This window comes from Oncorhynchus masou, chromosome 6 (assembly GCF_036934945.1).
Source record: "Oncorhynchus masou masou isolate Uvic2021 chromosome 6, UVic_Omas_1.1, whole genome shotgun sequence".
NCBI classification, from domain to species: Eukaryota; Metazoa; Chordata; class Actinopteri; order Salmoniformes; family Salmonidae; genus Oncorhynchus; species Oncorhynchus masou.
Genome location: NC_088217.1, coordinates 53093246 through 53114278, shown reverse-complemented (window position 1 = coordinate 53114278; position 21033 = coordinate 53093246). Strand labels below are relative to the sequence as shown.

General features: G+C 40.8%; 1 protein-coding gene across 1 annotated transcript; it reads left to right on the top strand.

Annotated features, from left to right (window-relative positions):
- The first annotated feature begins 300 nt into the window (after nucleotides 1–300).
- LOC135542269 (tetraspanin-2-like) lies at nucleotides 301–20977 on the top strand. Its single transcript, XM_064969107.1, has 8 exons — nucleotides 301–478; nucleotides 10407–10509; nucleotides 15875–15972; nucleotides 17071–17145; nucleotides 17273–17368; nucleotides 17487–17549; nucleotides 19186–19269; nucleotides 19414–20977. Exons 1-8 carry the CDS (start codon nucleotides 410–412, stop codon nucleotides 19477–19479), a joined length of 654 nt encoding a protein of 217 aa, XP_064825179.1. The 5' UTR covers nucleotides 301–409; the 3' UTR covers nucleotides 19480–20977.
- Nucleotides 20978–21033: the final 56 nt, after the last annotated feature.

Sequence of the window (21033 nt, the reverse complement as noted above, 5' to 3'; positions counted from 1 at the left end):
TATAGATTTATAATAAACCGTTAATAGTTCAAATTGCACGAGTTTAAAACATACACTTATAAATGCAGTCCTTCGATAAAGTGTTTCAGCCTAGGATAAAATAGGCGTGTTACAAGAAACAAATACATTCAAATTAAGTGGACGTTTAAAATCCCCAAATATTGATACTGGTTTATTTAATGAGGGCACAGTAGTTTTGCCATCGGATTAATTTGTACCACTCATAAACCAATGACTGAAATGGGCGGTCCAACAACACGCGTAAAGCTTCTCCAATGTTGTCATTTTGAGATTGCAGCGCGGTTGTAGACTACTGTTGATGTCAAAGACGCATGTAGAATAAAATATCGCTGTCTTTTCATTATTTTATTGGTCGTATTAGAGACGGATTTACAGAATCTCTGGAATCATGAGTAAAGTGCAAGGTGGGATGAAATGCGTGAAATATCTTCTTTTTGTTTTCAACTTCATATTCTGGGTAAGTGTTGATCCTACCGCCGATACATTTATTCGATCATAAACATGGTTGCATGTGTGCAGAATTTATTGTGATTTATAGTGATTCCTCCTAAATTGCAGATGCTTTTTGCAGCAAATCCATCTCTCACGCTGCTGTAGCTGATTAATTTATATTCTTCTGCCGGTCTGGAGGGAAAGTACATTTCCTCTGTTGGATTTTTATCAACGTAACTCATTTTCATGGACGCATGCTGCTACCAAATATAATCATATTATCTTATTTGATGGTTGAGATAGAAAGCGCGAGTGTGCGCGCTCTCTCACACGTTATTAAATGTTTACAGCAGTATTTCTTCAAAGACATGTTCTCATGGTAACTCCTTTAACCACGACTCACCTCCCTCCAGATATAGTTGAAGGATCTTAGTTTGATCACTCTTTTGTTGTTGAGAATTTGCGCATGAGCATGATACATTTACATTTACTGAAAACACGCACTAACACTTGGTTATATTAACAGTATTGCACTTCTTTTGTCCATTTTATTGACCAAGCAACTGCACTAATGGACTAAATGTTCAAATCCTGTTGCAACTGCTCAGCATCCGACTGTAATGCGCTACAGACAGTAGGTAGTGCGTACGTCCCAGTACATCAATGGAGCCAAGTTTCCTGCCATCCAGGACCGATATACTAGGTGGTGCCACACATCGACTAACCTCTGCCCTCTTTATATAGTGTTATTGTTATTTCATTGTGTTACAATAAAAAGTATTTGTTTAAGTATATATTTACCAAATAAACTAAATACAATTTCTTGAACTGCATTGATGGTTATGGGCTTGTAAGTAAGCATCCTGTGGCGGACAGCAATAGCATCGAATAGTCCCTGCGATATGCAATTGTTCAGGGAAGTCAGGAACCAATACACACAGTCAGTCAGGAAAGCAAAGACTGGCATTTTCAAACAGAAATTAGCATCCTGTAGCTCTAACTCCAAAAAGTTTTGTGACACTGTAAAGTCCATGGAGAACAAGAGCACCTCCTCCCAGCTGCCCACTGCACTGAGGCTAGGTAACACGGTCACCACCGATAAATCCATGATAATCAAGCATTTCAATAAGCATTACTCTACAGCTGGCCATGCTTTCCTCCTGGCTACCCCAACCCCGGCCAACAGCTCCGCACACCCCTCAGCTACTTGCCCGAGCCTCCCCAGCTTCTCCTTCACCCAAATCCAGATCGCAGATGTCATGAAAGAGCTGCACAACCTGGACCTGTACAAATCAGCTGGGCAAGACAATCTGGACCCTCTCTTTCTAAAATTATCCACCGACATTGTTGCAACCCCTATTACCAGCCTGTTCAACCTCTCTTTTGTACCATCCGAGATCCCAAAGATTGGAAAGCTGCCGCGGTCATACCCCTCTTCAAAGGGGGTGACACTCTAGACCCGAACTGTTTTAGACCTATATCCATCCTACCCTGCCTTTCTAAAGTCTTTGAAAGCCAAGTTAATTAACAGATGACTGACCATTTCGAATCCCACCGTACCTTCTACGCTGTGCAATTCGGTTTCCGAGCTGGTCATGGGTGCACCTCAGCCATGCTCAAGGTTCTAAAGGATATCATAACCGCCATCGATAAAAGACAGTACTGTGCAGCCGTCTTCATCGACCTGGCCAAAAAGTTTTCGACTCTGTCAATCACCGTATTCTTATCGGCTTGGTTTCTCAAATGACTGCATCGCCTGGTTCACCAACTACTTCTCAGACAGAGTTCAGTGTGTCAAATCGGAGGGCCTGTTGTCCGGACCTCTGGCTGTCTCTATGGGGGTACCACAGGGTTTACTTCTCGGGTCGACTCTTTTCTCTGTATATATCAACGATGTCACTCTTGCTGCAGGTGATTCCCTGATCCACCTCTATGCAGACGGCACCATTCTGTATACAATCTGGCCCTTCTTTGCACACTGTGTTAATTAACTAACCTCCAGACCAGCTTCAATGCCATACAACACTCCTTCCGTGGCCTCCAACTGCTCTTAAACGCTAGTAAAACTAAATGCATGCTTTTCAACCGTTCGCTGCCCTCACCCGCCCGCCCGACTAGCATCACTACTCTGGACGGTTTTGACCTAGAATACGTAGACCACTACAAATACCTAGGTGTCTGGCTAGACTGTAGACTATCCTTCCAGACTCACATTAAGCATCTCCAATCCAAAATCAAATCTAGAATCGGCTTTCTATTTCGCAACAAAGCCTCCTTCACTCACACCGCCAAACTTACCCTAGTAAAACTGACCATCCTACCAATCCTCTACTTGGGCGATGTCATCTACAAAATAGCTTCCAATACTCTACTCAGAAAATTGGATGAAGTCTATCACAGTGCCATCCGTTTTGATACCAAAGCGCCTTATACCACCCACCACTGCGACCTGTATGCTCTAGTCGGCTGGCCCTCGCTAGATATTCGTCGCCAGACCCACTGGCTCCAGGTCATCTATAAGTCTATGCTAGGTTAAGCTCCACCTTTTCTCAGCTCACTGGTCACGATAACAACACAAACCCGTAGCACACGCTCCAGCAGGTATATCTCACTGGTCATCCCCAAAGCCAACGCCTCCTTTGGCCGCCTTTCCTTCCAGTTCTCTGCTGCCAGCGACTGGAACGAATTGCAAAAATTGCTGAAGCTGGAGACTTACATTTCCCTCACTAACGTTAAACATCAGCTATCTGAGCAGCTAACTGATCGCTGCAGCTGTACATAGTCCATCTGTAAATAGCTCACCCAATCTACCTACCTCATCCTCATATTGTTTTTACTTTGCTGCTCTTTTGCACACCAGTATCACTACTTACACACCATCATCTGCTCATCATAATCTGCTCATCTATCCCTCCAGTGTTAATCTGCTAAATTGTTATTACTTTGCTACTATGGCCTATTTATTGCCTTACCTCCTCGTGCCATTTGCACACACTGTATATAGACTTTCTTTTTTTCCTATTGTGTTATTGACTGTACGGTTGTTTATTCCATGTGTAACTCTGTGTTGTTTCTGTCGCTCTGCTTTGCTTTATCTTGGCCAGGTCGCAGTTGTAAATGGGGACTTGTTCTCAACTAGCTTACCTCGTTAAATAAAGGTGAAATAAAAAATAAAAAATGTCACTTGTTGTATTCGGGGCATGTAACTAATACATTTGGATTTGATTATTACATCCGTACCTGAGATTCTGAGGTCACAGTTCTACAGGACTGACTGAACTTCATGTTTAGTGTCAATTCAAAGTGTGAATGAACCTCCACCTAAAATGTTATTTAAATATGAATGAAATGGTTTATGTAATTGCACTATTACGACATCTATTACAGCAGTATGCATAGTTTGCTCTAGACTGTTGTAATTTACACTGTAAGACATTTCTCTAATTTCAACAGTAAACACTGTAGAATTCACAGCAAAATACTGCAAATGTGTTTTACAGCACACTGTAATACTTTTCTGTAATTTCAACACTAAGACACTGTAGAATGCACATTTTACAAAACATTTTACTGTTGAAATTGTCTAAACTCTGTGGCACAGCGGTAAGTTGTTAGCTTTAATATCCTACAATCAATTGTATTGTATCTTACGTCATACTTTCCTTTTTTTGCCTTCAAGTTGACTATTTTTCAAAAATGGAATATATGGCATTATTTAGGATGCTTAACACAGAAGCTTATACTATACTAAATAAAATGAATTATTTGAACAACAGGGCAGAATGTTTGGTTTCACATAAAATTATTTTCAAACTAATGCACTTTAAACAGGATTCAACCTCATACCCTGATGTCCCTGAATGTTCCCTACTCAACATTCTAATCTACCATTCAGGTAAAATGACATGTACAAAATCCTAACTATATATTTTTAAGTATGTTATCCAGTAAAGGTTGGTGTTTGAAAGCCGCTTAATCGAAGAAAGCACTGGAACCACAGTAAAATCAGTGGGATCTTGCGTTTTTGCAACACAGGGTTTGAAAATGCACGTGATCAAACGAAGCTGATGATGTACCTCTGACAAAGTGATACACACATCCGCACACTGCTTTGAAGTTATGCCTCGATCACACCAACAGTGTCCTTTGCGTTTTGGTACACCGGAAGTACATTATTTTACAATTCAATGCTTTGTGTGCCTTGCAGCATTGTGTTGCATAGGCAGTTGCAGTGCGTTCTGTGTGGTGTACACGTTGGGTTTATCGAACATGCATCAAATGATATGTGTAGACAGCTTGACAGAAATGGATGCAGAAGGTGAATATTGAACTTTTGTTGCACACATATCAAGATGATGCTGTGTACCATTTAACACAAAAAAAAACACTGTAGGTGTGTTTGAGGCGTTAGCTATTTCGACGCATATTTCAGAGCTCCAGTATTACACGTAACGTCACTCACTAATAGTGAGTGCATGGTATTGATGTTTCTGACTCGTTAACATATTTTGAGGTGTGTCTTGTAAGAGGCTATATATGTAGTGGTTCCCTAACAGTTACATGTATGTATGTATATAGGGGCGAGATCAGAGTAGCAGCAGGTCTTAAACTTTTAATGGTTGAATATTTAACCACGTTCATTTGATCTGTTTTGCCATGTAATCACAGCCAGTTTGGAAGCCTTTGTTTAGGCCTCTAAAATGGTAAGTGATTTGAAACACATAGCATTCGTTAATGTGCTGAACTTTACAAATGCCTAGCAGCCAAACTGCTTGCTCCAATCCCTTGTAAAATACTGTGGAAAAAATTACGTTCTTACAGTTTATTAGTCACTTTTACAGTATTGTAGTATGTTTCATTACTTTGACATTATAGTAACTTACAGGAAGCTGGCATCAAATTCTCGTCAATATCTCCAGTAATGTATTGGCACTATCCAGAGATCATAAGATATCTCGTTGTAATTATTTTGAAGACCAGTGCATCCTCAACTACAGCAACATTTTCAGTAACTGTTACAGAAACGTTTAACTTGCTATGACTATGATGTGTGTGTTTTTTAAATATTTTATCAACCTTGGTTGAATGCACCAAATGCAAGTTGCTAAGGGACAAGAGCGCCCGCTAAATGACCAAAATGTACAAATTAAAACTTGTAAATAATACTGGGTAATATGTCACTTAGTAATAACAGTAAGATGTTGTCATTCTAATTTATACTGTAAATGAGATTACTGTAACTGACTTGGTACTGTAAGTTATATTACAGTACACATTTAGGCCAATCGCTGCCAGGAAGTTACTGTAAATTTTACAGGTAATATTTTACAGTGTGTACATATAGCATAAGCCTACTGAACTTCTTGCAGAACTGCAGTTTGTTGGTACATTTCCAACATACTGTAGCTATGATGGCCAACCGAATTTCTTATCCCCCTCTCTCATACAAGTTGGCACTGTGATGTGACTTTCTTTTTGCTGGGAACAGTGATGTCACTTTGTCAGACAGCAGCCCTTTGTTACCATTTAAGAGACAAAAAACAGTGGCGTTGTGAGACGAGCCAAAGAGGGTAGGTCATAGTGGACAGGAGAAAGCGTACAGCGTCAGTTTGGGGTACAGTGTCAATGGGCAGCCAATGCCAGTGTGTGTGTTACATCACCCATCTGTAGGCTGCAGGCCTGTGAGGCTGGCACAGCCTGTGGCTGAGACCCTATGGTCTGTCCTGCTCTGAGTTTTAGCTGTAGGCACAGGTCTAGGATCAGCTTACTCTCTTGCCATTTTTTATTTATTTATTTATTTCACCTTTATTTAACCAGGTAGGCAAGTTGAGAACAAGTTCTCATTTACAATTGCGACCTGGCCTGGATAAAGCAAAGCAGTTCGACACATACAACGACACAGAGTTACACATGGAGTAAAACAAACATGCAGTCAATAATACAGTATAAACAAGTCTATATACGATGTGAGCAAATGAGGTGAGATAAGGGAGGTAAAGGCAAAAAAAGGCCATGGTGGCAAAGTAAATACAATATAGCAAGTAAAACACTGGAATGGTAGATTTGCAAGGGAAGAATGTGCAAAGTAGAAATAAAAATAATAGGGTGCAAAGGAGCAAAATAAATAAATAAATTAAATACAGTAGGGAAAGAGGTAGTTGTTTGGGCTAAAATATAGGTGGGCTATGTACAGGTGCAGTAATCTGTGAGCTGCTCTGACAGTTGGTGCTTAAAGCTAGTGAGGGAGATACGTGTTTCCAGTTTCAGTGCTTTTTGTAGTTTGTTCCAGTCATTGGCAGCAGAGAACTGGAAGGAGAGGCGGCCAAAGAAAATTGGTTTTGGGGGTGACTAGAGAGATATAACTGCTGGAGCGTGTGCGTGTGCTACAGGTGGGAGATGCTATGGTGACCAGCGAGCTCAGATAAGGGGGACTTTACATAGCAGGGACTTGTAGATGACATGGAGCCAGTGGGTTTGGCGACGAGTATGAAGCGAGGGCCAGCCAACGAGAGCGTAGAGGTCGCAATGGTGGGTAGTATATGGGGCTTTGGTGACAAAACGGATTGCACTGTGATAGACTGCATCCAATTTGTTGAGTAGGGTATTGGAGGCTATTTTGTAAATGACATCGCCAAAGTCGAGGATTGGTAGGATGGTCAGTTTTACAAGGGTATGTTTGGCAGCATGAGTGAAGGATGCTTTGTTACGAAATAAGAAGCCAATTCTAGATTTGATTTTGGATTGGAGATATTTGATATGGGTCTGGAAAGCGAGTTTACAGTCTAACCAGACACCTAAGTATTTGTAGTTCAGAGCCGTCCAGAGTAGTGATGATGGACAGGCGGGCAGGTGCGGGTAGCGATCGGTTGAAGAGCATGCATTTAGTTTTACTTGTATTTAAGAGCAATTGGAGGCCACGGAAAGAGAGTTGTATGGCATTGAAGCTTGCCTGGAGGGTTGTTAACACAGTGTCCAAAGAAGGGCCAGAGGTATACAGAATGGTGTTGTCTGCGTAGAGGTGGATCAGAGACTCACCAGCAGCAAGAGCGACCTCATTGATGTATACAGAGAAGAGAGTCAGTCCAAGAATTGAACCCTGTGGCACCCCCAGAGACTGCCAGAGGTCCGGAAAGCAGACCCTCCGATTTGACACACTGAACTCTATCAGAGAAGTAGTTGGTGAACCAGGCGAGGCAATCATTTGAGAAACCAAGGCTGTTGAGTCTGCCGATGAGGATGTGGTGATTGACAGAGTCGTAAGCCTTGGCCAGATCAATGAACACGGCTGCACAGTAATGTTTCTTATCGATCATTATCATTAGGGGGTTCAAATGCAACACTGACCTTAAGGCAGTATTTAATCTGGCTGCCCTGTTACATAGTACTCTGAAGGCCAAAGTCCGTAGAGGTTAAAGACAGACGAGATATGTTGGGGGGGGGGGGGGGTTGTAATAAGCTAACATATGGAATTGCGTGAAGATCGTTACATCAAGGATCATTCAGCCATTTTATTTGGAATTTTAAGACTCCTTTAATTATAACAAAAGTATATACATTTTTTATTGATGGAACATTCAATATGGCCTTACTTCTATTACTCCATAGAACACACATTGAATACCAGGTTCATACAGTTAAAGTTGGAGGTTTGGGTCAGAAGTTTACATACACTCAATTCGTATTTGGTAGCATTGCCTTTAAATTGTTTAACATGGGGCAAATGTTTCGGGTAGCCTTCCACAAGCTTCCCACAATAAGTGAATTTTGTCCCACTCCTCCTGACAGCTGGTGTAACTGAGTCAGGTTTGCTCGCACACACTTTTTCAGTCCTGCCCATAAATTTTTTATATGATTGAGGTCAGGGCTTTATGATGGCCACTCCAATACCTTTACTTTGTTATCCCTAAGCCATTTTGCCACAACTTTGGAAGTATGCATGGGGTCATTGTCCATTTGGAAGACCCATTTTCGACCAAACTTTAACTTCCTGACTCAAGTCTTGAGATGTTGCTTCAATATATCCACGTACATTTCCTTCCTCATGATGCCATCTATTTTGTGAAGTGCACCAGTTCCTCCTGCAGCAAAGCACCCCCACAACATGATGCTGCCACACCCATGCTTCACGGTTGGGATGGTGTTCTTTAGCTTGCAAGCATCCCCCTTTTTCCTCCAAACATAAAGATGGTCATTATGGCCAAACAGTTCTATTTTGTTTTCATCAGACCAGAGGACATTTCTCCAAAAAGTACGATCTTTGTCCCCATGTGCAGTTGCAAACCGTAGTCTGGCTTTTTTTATCGTGGTTTTGGAGCAGTGGCTTGTTACTTGTTGAACGGCCTTTCAGGTTATGTCGATATAGGACTCGTTTTACTGTGGATATACAGTGGGGCAAAAAGTATTTAGTCAGCCACCAATTGTGCAAGTTCTCCCACTTAAAAAGATGAGAGAGGCCTGTAATTTTCATCATAGGTACACTTCAACTATGACAGACAAAATGAGAAAAATAATCCAGAAAATCACATTGTAGGATATTTAATGATTTTATTTGCAAATTATTATACTTAGTGTATGTACACTTCTGACCCACTGGAATTGTAATACAGTGAATTATAAGTGTATAAATATAAATAAATATAAATATAAATAATCTGTCTGTAAACAATTTTTTGAAAAAATACTTGCGTCATGCACAAAGTAGATGTCCTAGCTGACTGTCCTAGCTGAAGAAATTTGTTGAGTGGTTGAAAAACGAGTTTTAATGACTCCAACTTAAGTGTATGTAAACTTCCGACTTCAACTGTACATGGAAAAACAAAAATAAATCAAAAGGAAGTTTGTTTTAAAGTGTCTGTCCTATTTTTGAGAGATCATGAAATTAGCCATACATTTTTACACATATTTATCTCCTTTTTTTTGGCACTAAACTATTTTCAATAATTGTTACTTCCAAAAATTATTTTAGCTGGTACCGAGCTATCTTCAGACGAATCTTGTGAGGCTTGTGGGTGTCTTAGAGCAGAACATAGAGGGGGTCATATTAGTGTGTAGCCCAAACTGTTTGGATGCTACAGACAGAAGTTGGCAGATCGGCGGTCCCGTGCAGCTTGTGGGGGTCATAGAGCAAAACAGAGAACACCGTTGTGAGAGTCACATCTTTTCATATAGGTGTCATATTAGTTATTTTGGATTGCTACAGGCAGATTTTCAGGATGTCTCATGGTCTGACAAACACCACTGTAGCTTGGCCACCTTCCACTGCAGATGCGGAAGGCCGCCATTGGCGGAAGCAGTGGATTGAGACGCAGCCCATGCAAAAAAAAAATATATCTCTAGCTTAAACTGGCAGATTTTGATGGGGATGTTTTTATTATGCTAATTAGATTTCAGCAGTGGCGCCAACATCGACACCTCGGACACAAGGGCTAGTTAGTTGTGAAGTCAATAATTTGATACTGAATGTTCATTGAAACAGCCTTTTTGACAGTCATTGTGGTTTTCAGAGTAAAACATTTTACTGAACAGTATCTGCCCAAGAATATCTGCCCAGGCCTCTACAAAAAGCCAGATGGTACATGTGACAAAGTCATATGGAGTCATGGGTGACACCACCTTGTGTTACTGGGTTTCAATCAATGGGTTATTCTATTTAAGCTCTCATGGGTACCAATGCTGTGCAGTGTCCTGATCTGTTCTCAAGGTCAGGTCAAGACTAGACAACGTTCATAGAGACTAGACGGTCTGTACAGTATCTCACATCTGTAGTATGCAACATGAAGCTTTAAAAAAAGGTCAAGGTTTGTGATGACAAAATACACATTTGTGTAGACTAAACAATAGTGTGCAAGATGTGTTGATTGATTACTGTGTTGCGTTGTTCAGTGAATGTTCCCTGAATGTTGAGGATTTATTTATTTCATGTATGTGCATGCTTTATCTTTTCTGCTCCCCAGCTGTGTGGATCATTGGTGTTGGCAGTCGGGTTATGGCTGATGTTTGACCCAAAGACAGACCAGCTCCTGAATGAAGAGGGTGCCCCCGAGACCTTCTTCATAGGTGAGTCCACAGTTAGACCAGGACCCTAGACTGGCTGAACACCTTCCCCACTGTTTCTGTTGGATTTATTGTACTGTACTTAGTAACCATGGTCAGTATTGCACAACGTAGCCAGGGCAAAGTGTTACATTTTCCTCTGTTTCAAAAATGTTTTGCACATATCCTAGTACTGAACATGGCCCAGCCACCTACAACGTTTACTTAGGTAGGAATACGTTTTGAAGTACAGTATTTAATGGGTGGGTATCTTTTAGAGGTTGACCGATTAATCGGAATGGCCGATTAATTGGGGCCGATTTCAAGTTTTCATAACAATCGGTAATTTGGGATTTTTTTATTATTTTATTTTTTTACACCTTTATTTAATCTTTATTTAACTAGGCAAGTCAGTTAAGAACACATTCTTATGTTCAATGACGGCCTAGGAATGGTGGGTTAACTGCCTTGTTCAGGGGCAGAACTACAGATTTTTACCTTTTCAGCTCAGGGATTCAATCTTGCAACCATACGGTTAACTAGTCCAACGCTCTAACCACCTGCCTCACGAGGAGCCCACCTGTTACGCGAATGCAGTAAGAAGCCAAGGTAAGTTGCTAGCTAGCATTAACCTGTTGATGCTCTGGGGGCGCTATTTCATTTTTGGATGAAAAACGTTCCCGTTTTAAACAAGATATTTTGTCACAAAAAGATGCTCGACTATGCATATAATTGATAGCTTTCGAAAGAAAACACTCTGACGTGTCCAGAACTACCAAGATATTTTCTGTGCGTGCCCTAGAACGTGAGCTTCAGGCAAAACCAAGATGAGACGGCATCCAGGAAATGAGCAGGATTTTTGAGGCTCTGTTTTCCATTGTCTCCTTATATGGCTGTGAATGCGAGAGGAATGAGCCTGCCCTTTCTGTCGTTTCCCCAAGGTGTCTGCAGCATTGTGACGTATTTGTAGGCAGATCATTGGAAGATTGACCATAAGAGACCACATTTACCAGGTGTCCGCCCGGTGTCCTGTGCCGAAATTGGTGCGCAAAAGTCAGCTGCCAGTATTTTTCCATGGGATACAGAGAGGAAAGCAAGCTTCCACGAACTGCATATCAATGAAGAGATATGTGAAAAAACACCTTGAGGATTGATTCCAAACAACGTTTGCCATGTTTCGGTCGATATTATGTAGTTAATTCGGAAAATGTTTTACGTTGTAGGTGACTGAATTTTCGGTTCGTTTCGGTAGCCAGACGCAATGTAGAAAACGGAACGATTTCTCCTACACACAGACGCTTTCAGGAAAAACTGCGCATTTGGTATGTAACTGAGAGTCTCCTCATTGAAAACATCCGAAGCTCTTCAAAGGTAAATGATTTTATTTATTTGGTTATCTGGTTTTTGTGAAAATGTTGCGTGCTAAATGCTACTCAAAATGCTATGCTAGCTTTGCATACTCTTACACAAATTAGTCAATTTCTATGGTTCAAAAGCATATTTTGAAAATCTGAGATGACAGTGTTGTTAAGAAAAGGCTAAGCTTGAGAGCAGACGCATTATTTTCATTTTATTTGCGATTTTCAGAAATCGTTAACGTTGCGTTATGCTAATGAGCCTGAGGCTTTAGTCACGATCCCGGATCCGGGATGGGGAGTTCCAAGAGGTTAAACTTAATCAATCATAATCACTAGTTATAACTACACATGGTTGATGATATTACTAGTTTATCTAGCGTGTCCTGCGTTGCATATAATCGATACAGTGCGCATTCGTGAAAAAGGACTGTCGCTGCTCCAACATATACAGGCTCCAGCAGCAGGCTCGTAAGCATTCATTCAAACAGCACTTTCGTGCGTTTTGCCAGCAGCTCTGCTGTTTATGACTTCAAGCCTATCAACTCCCGAGCTTAGGCTGGTGTAACAATGTGATGTAAAATGGCTAGCTAGTTAGCGGGGTAAGCGCTAATAGCGTTTCAAACGTCACACGCTCTGAGACTTGGAGTAGTTGTTCCCCTTGCTCTGCATGGGTAACGCTGCTTCGAGGGTGGCTGTTGTAGTTGTGTTCCTGGTTCGAGCCCAGGTAGGAGGAAGGAGAGGTACGGAAGCTAACTGTTACACTGGCAATACTAAAGTGCCTATAAGAACATCCAATAGTCAAAGGTATATGAAATACAAATGGTATAGAGAGAAATAGTCCTATAATAACTACAACCTAAAACTTCTTACCTGGGAATATTGAGGACTCATGTTAAAAGAAACCACCAGCTTTCATATGTTCTCATGTTCTGAGCAAGGAACTTAAACGTTAGCTTTCTTACATGGCACATATTGCAATTTTACTTTCTTCTCCAACACTTTGTTTTTGCATTATTTAAACCAAATTGAACATGTTTAATTATTTATTTGAGGCTAAATTGATTTTATTGATGTATTATATTAAGTTAAAATAAGTGTTCATTCAGTATTGTTGTAATTGTCATTATAACAAATACATTTTAAAACCCGTCCGATTAATCGGTATCTGCTTTTTTTGTCCTCCAATAATTGCTATCGGCATCGTCGTTGAAAAAAATCATAATCGGTCGACCTCTAGTATCTTTGCGTTTGTTGGAGCATTTCCCCTCAATCTAACCTTGTTTCTGTCCCATAGGAACGTATACGCTATGACAGGAACCTTGCATTTTTTTTAATGGATTATTCTAAAATTAAAGTTTCACTAAATCGCCTGCGGTCATACCCTCGTAGGACATAATAATAGGTTGATTTCTGCAACAACAGACACATATTGTCCACAAAAGCTTGTTGAAGAGAGAGCGCATGGATGGGCATTTTCATGAGCGTCCGGTGAAATGCAAACAACACTTGAAATAACATTTAATTCACACATTGCCTGCCCCATGTCGTGGCACAATCTATATTAGCCATTGTATACTGTATGTATTCAAAGACTGTCTTGTGTTTCAAGTGACCTCTCAACATTCAGTATTAAGTATCGGTGTTCCGTATAATATCCTCTCTCTCAATTGGTCTCCTACATGGACATGAGTAGAATGCAGCCTATTCTTGTTACTTCAAATTTAGAGTGTAACCTAAAATGGTAACTCACTTTACCAACTCTTCACCATGCCTTCACCCAGTTGGCTGCTGCCCTCAGGGTGCTGTAGCTCATTGGGTGGCCTCTGAGGCGACTGTCTCCTAGCGACCGCCACTCCCATCAGCCAGAGAGTCATGATATCATCAAAAACTGCATAATTCATTGCACATTGTGATACCGACATCTGATGCCAGCGCTTTCTATTAAATCCTAGTTAAATGCAGTGAACGAAGAGTATAAAAGAAGAGCTGGGTACATGCCCAAGCATTTTGGGTTGGTGTGTCATCACTGATGGGATGATGTATGCAATGTAGCTGGCTATGATGACACCATAAGTTCATTTTGGCTTTCAATGCAAATGCCGTACCAGCTCTTGCCTGGGCATCCAAACCATGTGGTACAAAGAGAGCTACCACCAACATAGGGACGTCTGAGTTTGGTCATGTCCAGGCAATGTATAACAATCACCTGTCCTGAACAGATGTGCTATATAAAACAAGGCTTGGGAATCGTGTTACATATAACTTGGACCCCTAGACTTTTCTGCGGAAAAGCAAGCAGTCTGCAGATAAGTAAGTGTGCGACCGGCTCACAGTAAAAAAAGCAAAGCCCCATAAAGCATCAGATGACAGCTTCGATTAGTAATGAAATGGTAGCAATAGAACAGCAGCAACAGGAATCATCAACCAAACTCAAAATCGTATCCAATAAGGCTTTCTGTATTTGTTGTGGCCAACAATACATGCATAGCCTCATATTCGGGTCCATTTTGAGTTCACATTTTAACGTGGAGACGTTACAAATGTCTGGGCAGAAACATAGCACTAAGATTGATCATGTTTTGTCATAGTCCAAGGGAGCCTTGGATACAAGATAAATATTATATTGGGCAGCATAAGAACAATGTGTGCGGGAAAGGTTACCTTTTTGCACTTTCACTGAAGACAAGACTAATTAGACAGGGATATCATAGAGGGACAAGGAGGCAGCATTCCCTACGGATGATTCACTTTCCATTCTGTCACCTCTGTGCCTCTGTGTCTGTGTAAGCTGAGCCAAGCCTATGGGGAGCAGTGTACTTACAGTGCTCGTCAATTTGCACACTGAACGCTCAAAGATTTGCATTGCCCATTGATAACCTCCACCAATGTTGGGGCAACACAGAAATGCAAATGCTTAGATATCGCAGACACTGAAAAGGAGCTGTACATGTGTTTGGATTGGAGGGCTCTTTTCTCAACATCCCCGGCTTTGCTTGTGTAAAGCAAGGCGCCTGTCTTGTCTCATGATGTTTTCCATCGTGTAAAGCAGGAGATCAGTTATGAGCTTAGCCAAGCCCTCTTCTTTCCAGTTTCCTCTCCCAGCCAGAGTGCAGCCACAGTGGACCGCTTCGCCTCACCTCCTATCTATTGTTCTTAAACAACGAAAACAACCTCAGCGCACCACGGGCCCCCATGTGGTTTAATTAGGCAGTCGTAGCAGTTCCTGCCTGTGTCGTCGGTTTTAAGCCAAACACTGAGCATGGGGACTTCCCAGGTGTACCATTACTCTACCTTATCATCGTCTAAGTGTCGCACTGTTTCGGGGAAGGGCTGGTCGTGAAGGCTGGGCTGAGGGGGCATGGGGGAGCATCACAGGGGAGATGAGATGACACCATCCCAACCGCAGTGCTGTGGTGACCGTGACACTAGTCTCAGAGCAGATGCTACCCCGGCAGAGTCTTTGTTAGGCCTGCCCTGCGATGATGGTCTCTCTTCCTGCTCCTTGTATTGAGAGGGTTATTGTTGCTCAGGCAGGGGTGGAGCAGCTAATGAGGACAACCACAGGCCTCTGAAAATATGAGCGTTGTGTTGATGAGACAGATTACATAGACATATACTGCTGAAAATTCAGCAAAGTGGAACATTGGGTTACCTTAGCAACACGTTACTATCCAGGGTGTGCAAAATATATTCAAATCAACCGAGAGTATCTTTGAATAATGTGCAATGAGCACTTTGAAGTGGGAAAGTACTTTGATTTAATGATGAGACTTTTCACCACTTTTCCCTCTGTGACTCATTTGAACTTACAGTTCATAAAGTCAGCATGAAGATAGTATTACATACTGGATACTCTCAACACTTTACTTTGTAGTTAGATTGTGTTGCTGCATGGTATAATCCATGTCTAACACACTTGCCTAATGCTGCCACCCTCTGTTGATTCACTGCTCTGTCTCTCTCTCTCTTTTTCTCTCTCTCTTTTTCTCTCTCTTTTTCTCTCTCTCTTTCTCTCTCTCTCTCTCTCTCAGCCGTGTACATCCTGATTGGTGCAGGCGGGGTCATGATGCTGGTGGGATTCTTTGGTTGCTGTGGAGCTGTGAAGGAGTCACAGTGTCTCCTTGCGTCGGTGGGTAATTGGTGGGAGATTTACCTTAGGTGCCTAGCCTTAGGTTGTGTCTTTAGCCTAAGGTCATTCATGTGCTGTACATGTTAGATAATAACCTGTTCCACCTGCTGTGCCATCATCATGATTTGTAATCACATAGTATGCTTTTTGAAGTTCACTGTTGTGCCAAAACATCTTGAGTGAAATCAAGACTTCTCTTATACAGCGCTGAGTGAAAGTTTACACATGCCTTGCATAGTCATCACATTTTTTTTGTTGCCTTAAAATTAAATCTAAAAAGGTGTTACAATTTTTTTTATCCTACCAATCTACACAACCAACTTACTTAAACAAAAAGTGAATGACAACTATAGAACATTTATTTGTATTTTTATGGAAATGTCTTGATATGTCTTCACACCCCAGAGGTAATACTTGGTGGAAGCACCTTTGGCAGCCATCACAGCTGTGAATTATTTTGAATAAGATTCTACCAACATTGCACAACTCTTAGAGCAACAGTATCCATTGGTTTTGTCAAAATTGTTCAAGATCAGTACATTTGGTTGGGAATCATTGAAGGACAGCAATATTCAAACCTTGCCTCTGATTTTTAAGCAAATTTGAGTCCGAACTGAGACCAGACCACTCAAGAACAATCAACACCTATTGGAAAGCCGTTCTGGTATCTCTTTGGACTTCACATTTGTGTAATTGTTCTGCTGCAAAATACAACTTTATCCAGAGTTAGGTTGTTTTAAAAAAAACTTTTACCTGGGCTTTGCTCCTTTGATATTTCTATTGACCCTGACACTCCCCAGTTCCTGCCGATAACATGACGCTGCCACCACAAGACTTTCATTTTGAATTCACTTTGAAAATTTGGAGTCGGTTGTGGAGATCAGTTAAAAATATATATATATTTTTTATATATTTAAATTTAAGGCAACAAAATGTGAAGATTATGCTAGGGGTGTGTAGACTTTCACTAGCGACTGTATTAGCATACTGTAGGCCCTGACCTTTTAGCTGACCATATGTCCTGACCAGGGAAATCTCCTGGCCAAATGTACAGGATACTCTGTGAATTAACATACCACTGCCCTCTCTGTTTTGCAGTTCTTTGCCTGCCTTCTTGTAATCTTTGGTGCAGAGGTTTCTGCAGGTGTGTTTGGATTCATGAGCAAAGACAAGGTATATCCACTTTAATCAATGTTCCGATATTTAATTAAACGTGAATTAAAGACAACCACTTGTTTATACTGCAATCTCGATCTCTTACTTATTTGAATTACTAATTCATCCTTAATCTATGTTTTAGATCATCGAAGACGTTCAACAATTCTATAGTAAATCTATTTCAGAGAATTCTGAAAATTCCAACGGCACTACTGTAGCTGAAATGTACCACAATGTTGTGAGTTAAACTACATTTTATTTTTGCTCTCATATGTTCATGATCATTGTTGTCCATTTCTATGTTTTGATATACAATATTTATTTTTGACATCCTATGTTTTTTTTTGTTGTCGTAGCTGAATTGCTGTGGTGTCTCCATGCCTTCGCCTTTGTGTCCTGATGCTGATGAAGACACAAAGGTACAACTCTGATAGAGGCCTCTAGTGGCCAAAAGGCCATATTAATATGGGCAGCGACATTGAGGGCTTCCACCATTTTAATTTAGTCAACTGGGTTGGACTTCCAACTTCATTGGCTCATCCCTCCTGGTGACCCTGTTGGAGTCGTGTCCGACCGGGTCATCAGGAGGGATCAGCCAATCGTGTAGAAAAGTGACTACATCAAAATGGAGGTTGCCTCAATGGCGCTGCTGGGTCATTATACTATGCAGTGACTTTTGGACCTCATAACCTTAGGGGACTTTTCAAAATTAAAAAAACAACTTTTCATTCATTATTCAGAAAAGGGACAGGTTTGACTTTCAGAAAAACATATTGGTCAATCTCAGGCACTTCATTTTTATTTTGGTGCATTTTCCAACCTGTTAGGTGCATACATTTGGAGCCTAAATTAGCCAAAGCTCTGTCAGTGAGCAAGATTGAGCTAGTATAATGGAAATACCTAGTCAATTGTACAACTGACTGCCTTCAACTGAAATGTGTCTTCCACATTTAACCGAACCTCTGAATCAGAGAGGTTATGGGGGGGCTGCCTTAATCGATATCCACGTCTTCGGCACCTGGGGAACAGTGGGTTAACTGCCTTGCTCAGGGGCAGAACGGCAGATTTTTACCTTGCCAGCTCGGGGATTCAGTCAAGCAACCTTTTGGTTACTGGCCCAACGCTCTAACCACTAGGCTACCTGCTGAGCACTTGAACAGGATTTTAATTTCTCTATCAAACATAGTGTTTTAGAAATTTGGTAAATTTTCAAAAAAATATAGCCTAATAGAGTGGAAATGTACGAGTGGGACATACAGACTAACAACATGAAACATAGTGTTTATTTAATTGAGCTTTTCACCATTGTTTTACCACCAAAGAAATTGACACTTCCTGAATGTGGTGTCATTGTAGGAAGAGGTTGTTTTCTTAAACTGAGAATTTCAACAAATTAACAGGATAGAAAGTGATATCAGGAACACAAAGAAAATCTTAAATAAAATAATAATAAATACAATAATCATGAAGAAAAAGTTATTGATAAGAGAGAATTTAACTAGAACTATAAAATAATGAAGGATTTTACATTTTATTTTTATGGCTTATATTTCTCATGGAAGTTGCTGAATAACAACCGGGGACATGGCAAAAACTCCTACATCCATTGAATAAAAGTATTAAAAAGTTATTAAATTCCCTTTCAAGAACCATATTTTTGTGTATTTAAAGCCTTTTGGAATCCACATTTTACACTAAATAAGAAGTGATATTTCCTAGGAACAGTAAAGACACCGCATTTCCTGGGGACAGAAGAGGCACCCTTCCCACGCTTTCACACTATAAGATGCAAAGATGAATCCTCTTATGTTGAAACGAAAATTGTTTTACCATAGGCCTACTGCTTTTCCCCTACTGAGCGCCATTACTGTAGACCTACAGTTGTTTGTCACATTACAAACTAAAAAAAATCTAGTTTTATAAGCTAGTTATAGTACAGTGGTACCATTAACTGACTGTGCTTAGAGCATATGGTTAATATGCTCTTATTGTTTTGTAAGAAATAGTAAATAAAGGTATTGTAAGTGACATGATCCTATATCTATATGTTTCCAGGACTGTCTGAATGCAATAATGGTCTTTTTCAATGAAAAGCTCTACATTATCGGATATGTGGGGATTGGTGTAGCAGGAGTAATGGTAAGGATCTTACTGACACTCGGGCACAAATTACATTATGTTACATATGATTATTTACAATATGTTACACATTATACTGCAAAAAAACTGTATTACAAGCTTATAGCCTACTAATATAGATGTTTTTTTTTGCTCTCTCCTCAGGTCATTGGTATGATCTTCAGTATGGTCCTCTGCTGTGCAATTCGGAACAACAGGGAGGTGATATAGACAGACCCCGTATCTCTATCCCTCCCACCCTGCAGACCCACCAGCCCTTTTGTAATCGCCATGCCTGAATGAGGCGGCGACATCACATCTGGGCTGGATGACAAGGGGAGCCTTTTTTAAATCTTTTTTTATTTTTTTTAACACAAACCATACAAGTCCATGGGGTCAATTTGGTGGTGTGGGTGTGATATCACACCCGACATATCACCAGGATTTCCCCATCCCCTAGACAGTGGCCAGCACTGTGTGGAGCCAATGGGACCAGGCCATCTCTTTCCTCTGGCATCTCTGTTAACTAAATATCTGTTCCCTCTCTGTGCTTCTCTCCAAGCGCAACATGGCTCAGGATTTGGCAGTACACTGAGACATTCCCCATTTTTTCCCCTCTAACACCGCTAGCATTCCATGTACGTGTAACATCTTCCTTTTTTGACAAAAGAAATGTGATTGGCGGAGGAGCATTGCTGTAAATAAACTCCCTTTTTTTGTGTGTGCTTTTTAAAAAAAACTTATTGATCCAATGTCTTTGGTAACCTCAGCTTAAAAGGGCAATCAGCAGTTGAAACAAAGTGTGTTACCAACCCATTTTGGTAAAAAGCTGAGGGATGGGGCTGTAACCACTCAACTGAATAGACAGAGCTATGGATGCAAGGACTGACCATTCATGATATAAACATGAGTTTTAACCACACCTTGAGGCCATATGTTTGTTTACAAACATTGGAGTAAAACAAGCATTTATGGGGGTTCTGGCGGTGTACAAGAGTTGAACTAAACCCATGAGGCATTAATACGGTATATTCTTCAAGTATCAACGCGTACATATTAACTTAAGTCGAAGAATGGATGTAGCAAATGCAGGTTTCCCATTTTAAGGATTAATTGCGTGTACAGGGCTACTGTAGTCACCCATCATCTGCTTGTTAAAGTTGTATGTCGGTCAGTAACAACTCCAGTCTTGGGAGTTTTACATAACTGTTGTTGGGACTTGCAGCATACATTTCGCATCTTTGTACAGACAAGCCCAAGCGACCGATCCTCACACAACTGCATATTTCACTTGAACAACCTGTATGGTTTTTGCCATCTCTTACCTCCATTAGCAAAGTGGTGCTCTGCTCAGAAGTATCCCCTGCATTTTTATGAGCTGGGAGTGTGGGCCTACAATCCAAAAAGAGCCTGTTTCAACTTGACTGACATTCTGAAATAACAATTGTCAGTGTTCTGGGTCGGGGAAGCAGCTACATTTTATGAAGTACTGTCATTCTGTAAATGTCCAACCTTCTGAAGTCTAGATGATACATGTAATTTAGCAATGTCCCAAGTGATCACTATTAGAGCATGCAATGTGTGAACTGTTACAGTGAGTGTGTACATTGTGTGAATTCTTGATGTTAAGATTGTGTGCGCACACCGGCTGTGTTGTAGAATCCAGTTTATGCTAATAATGCATGTCCATTTAGTAGCCGTTTAATTGCCTGTAAAAATAAAAACAGTAATGGGAGCAAGTTTCTATTCTTTTAAAATGTTTGGGATACCCCGAGAGAAAGCGCA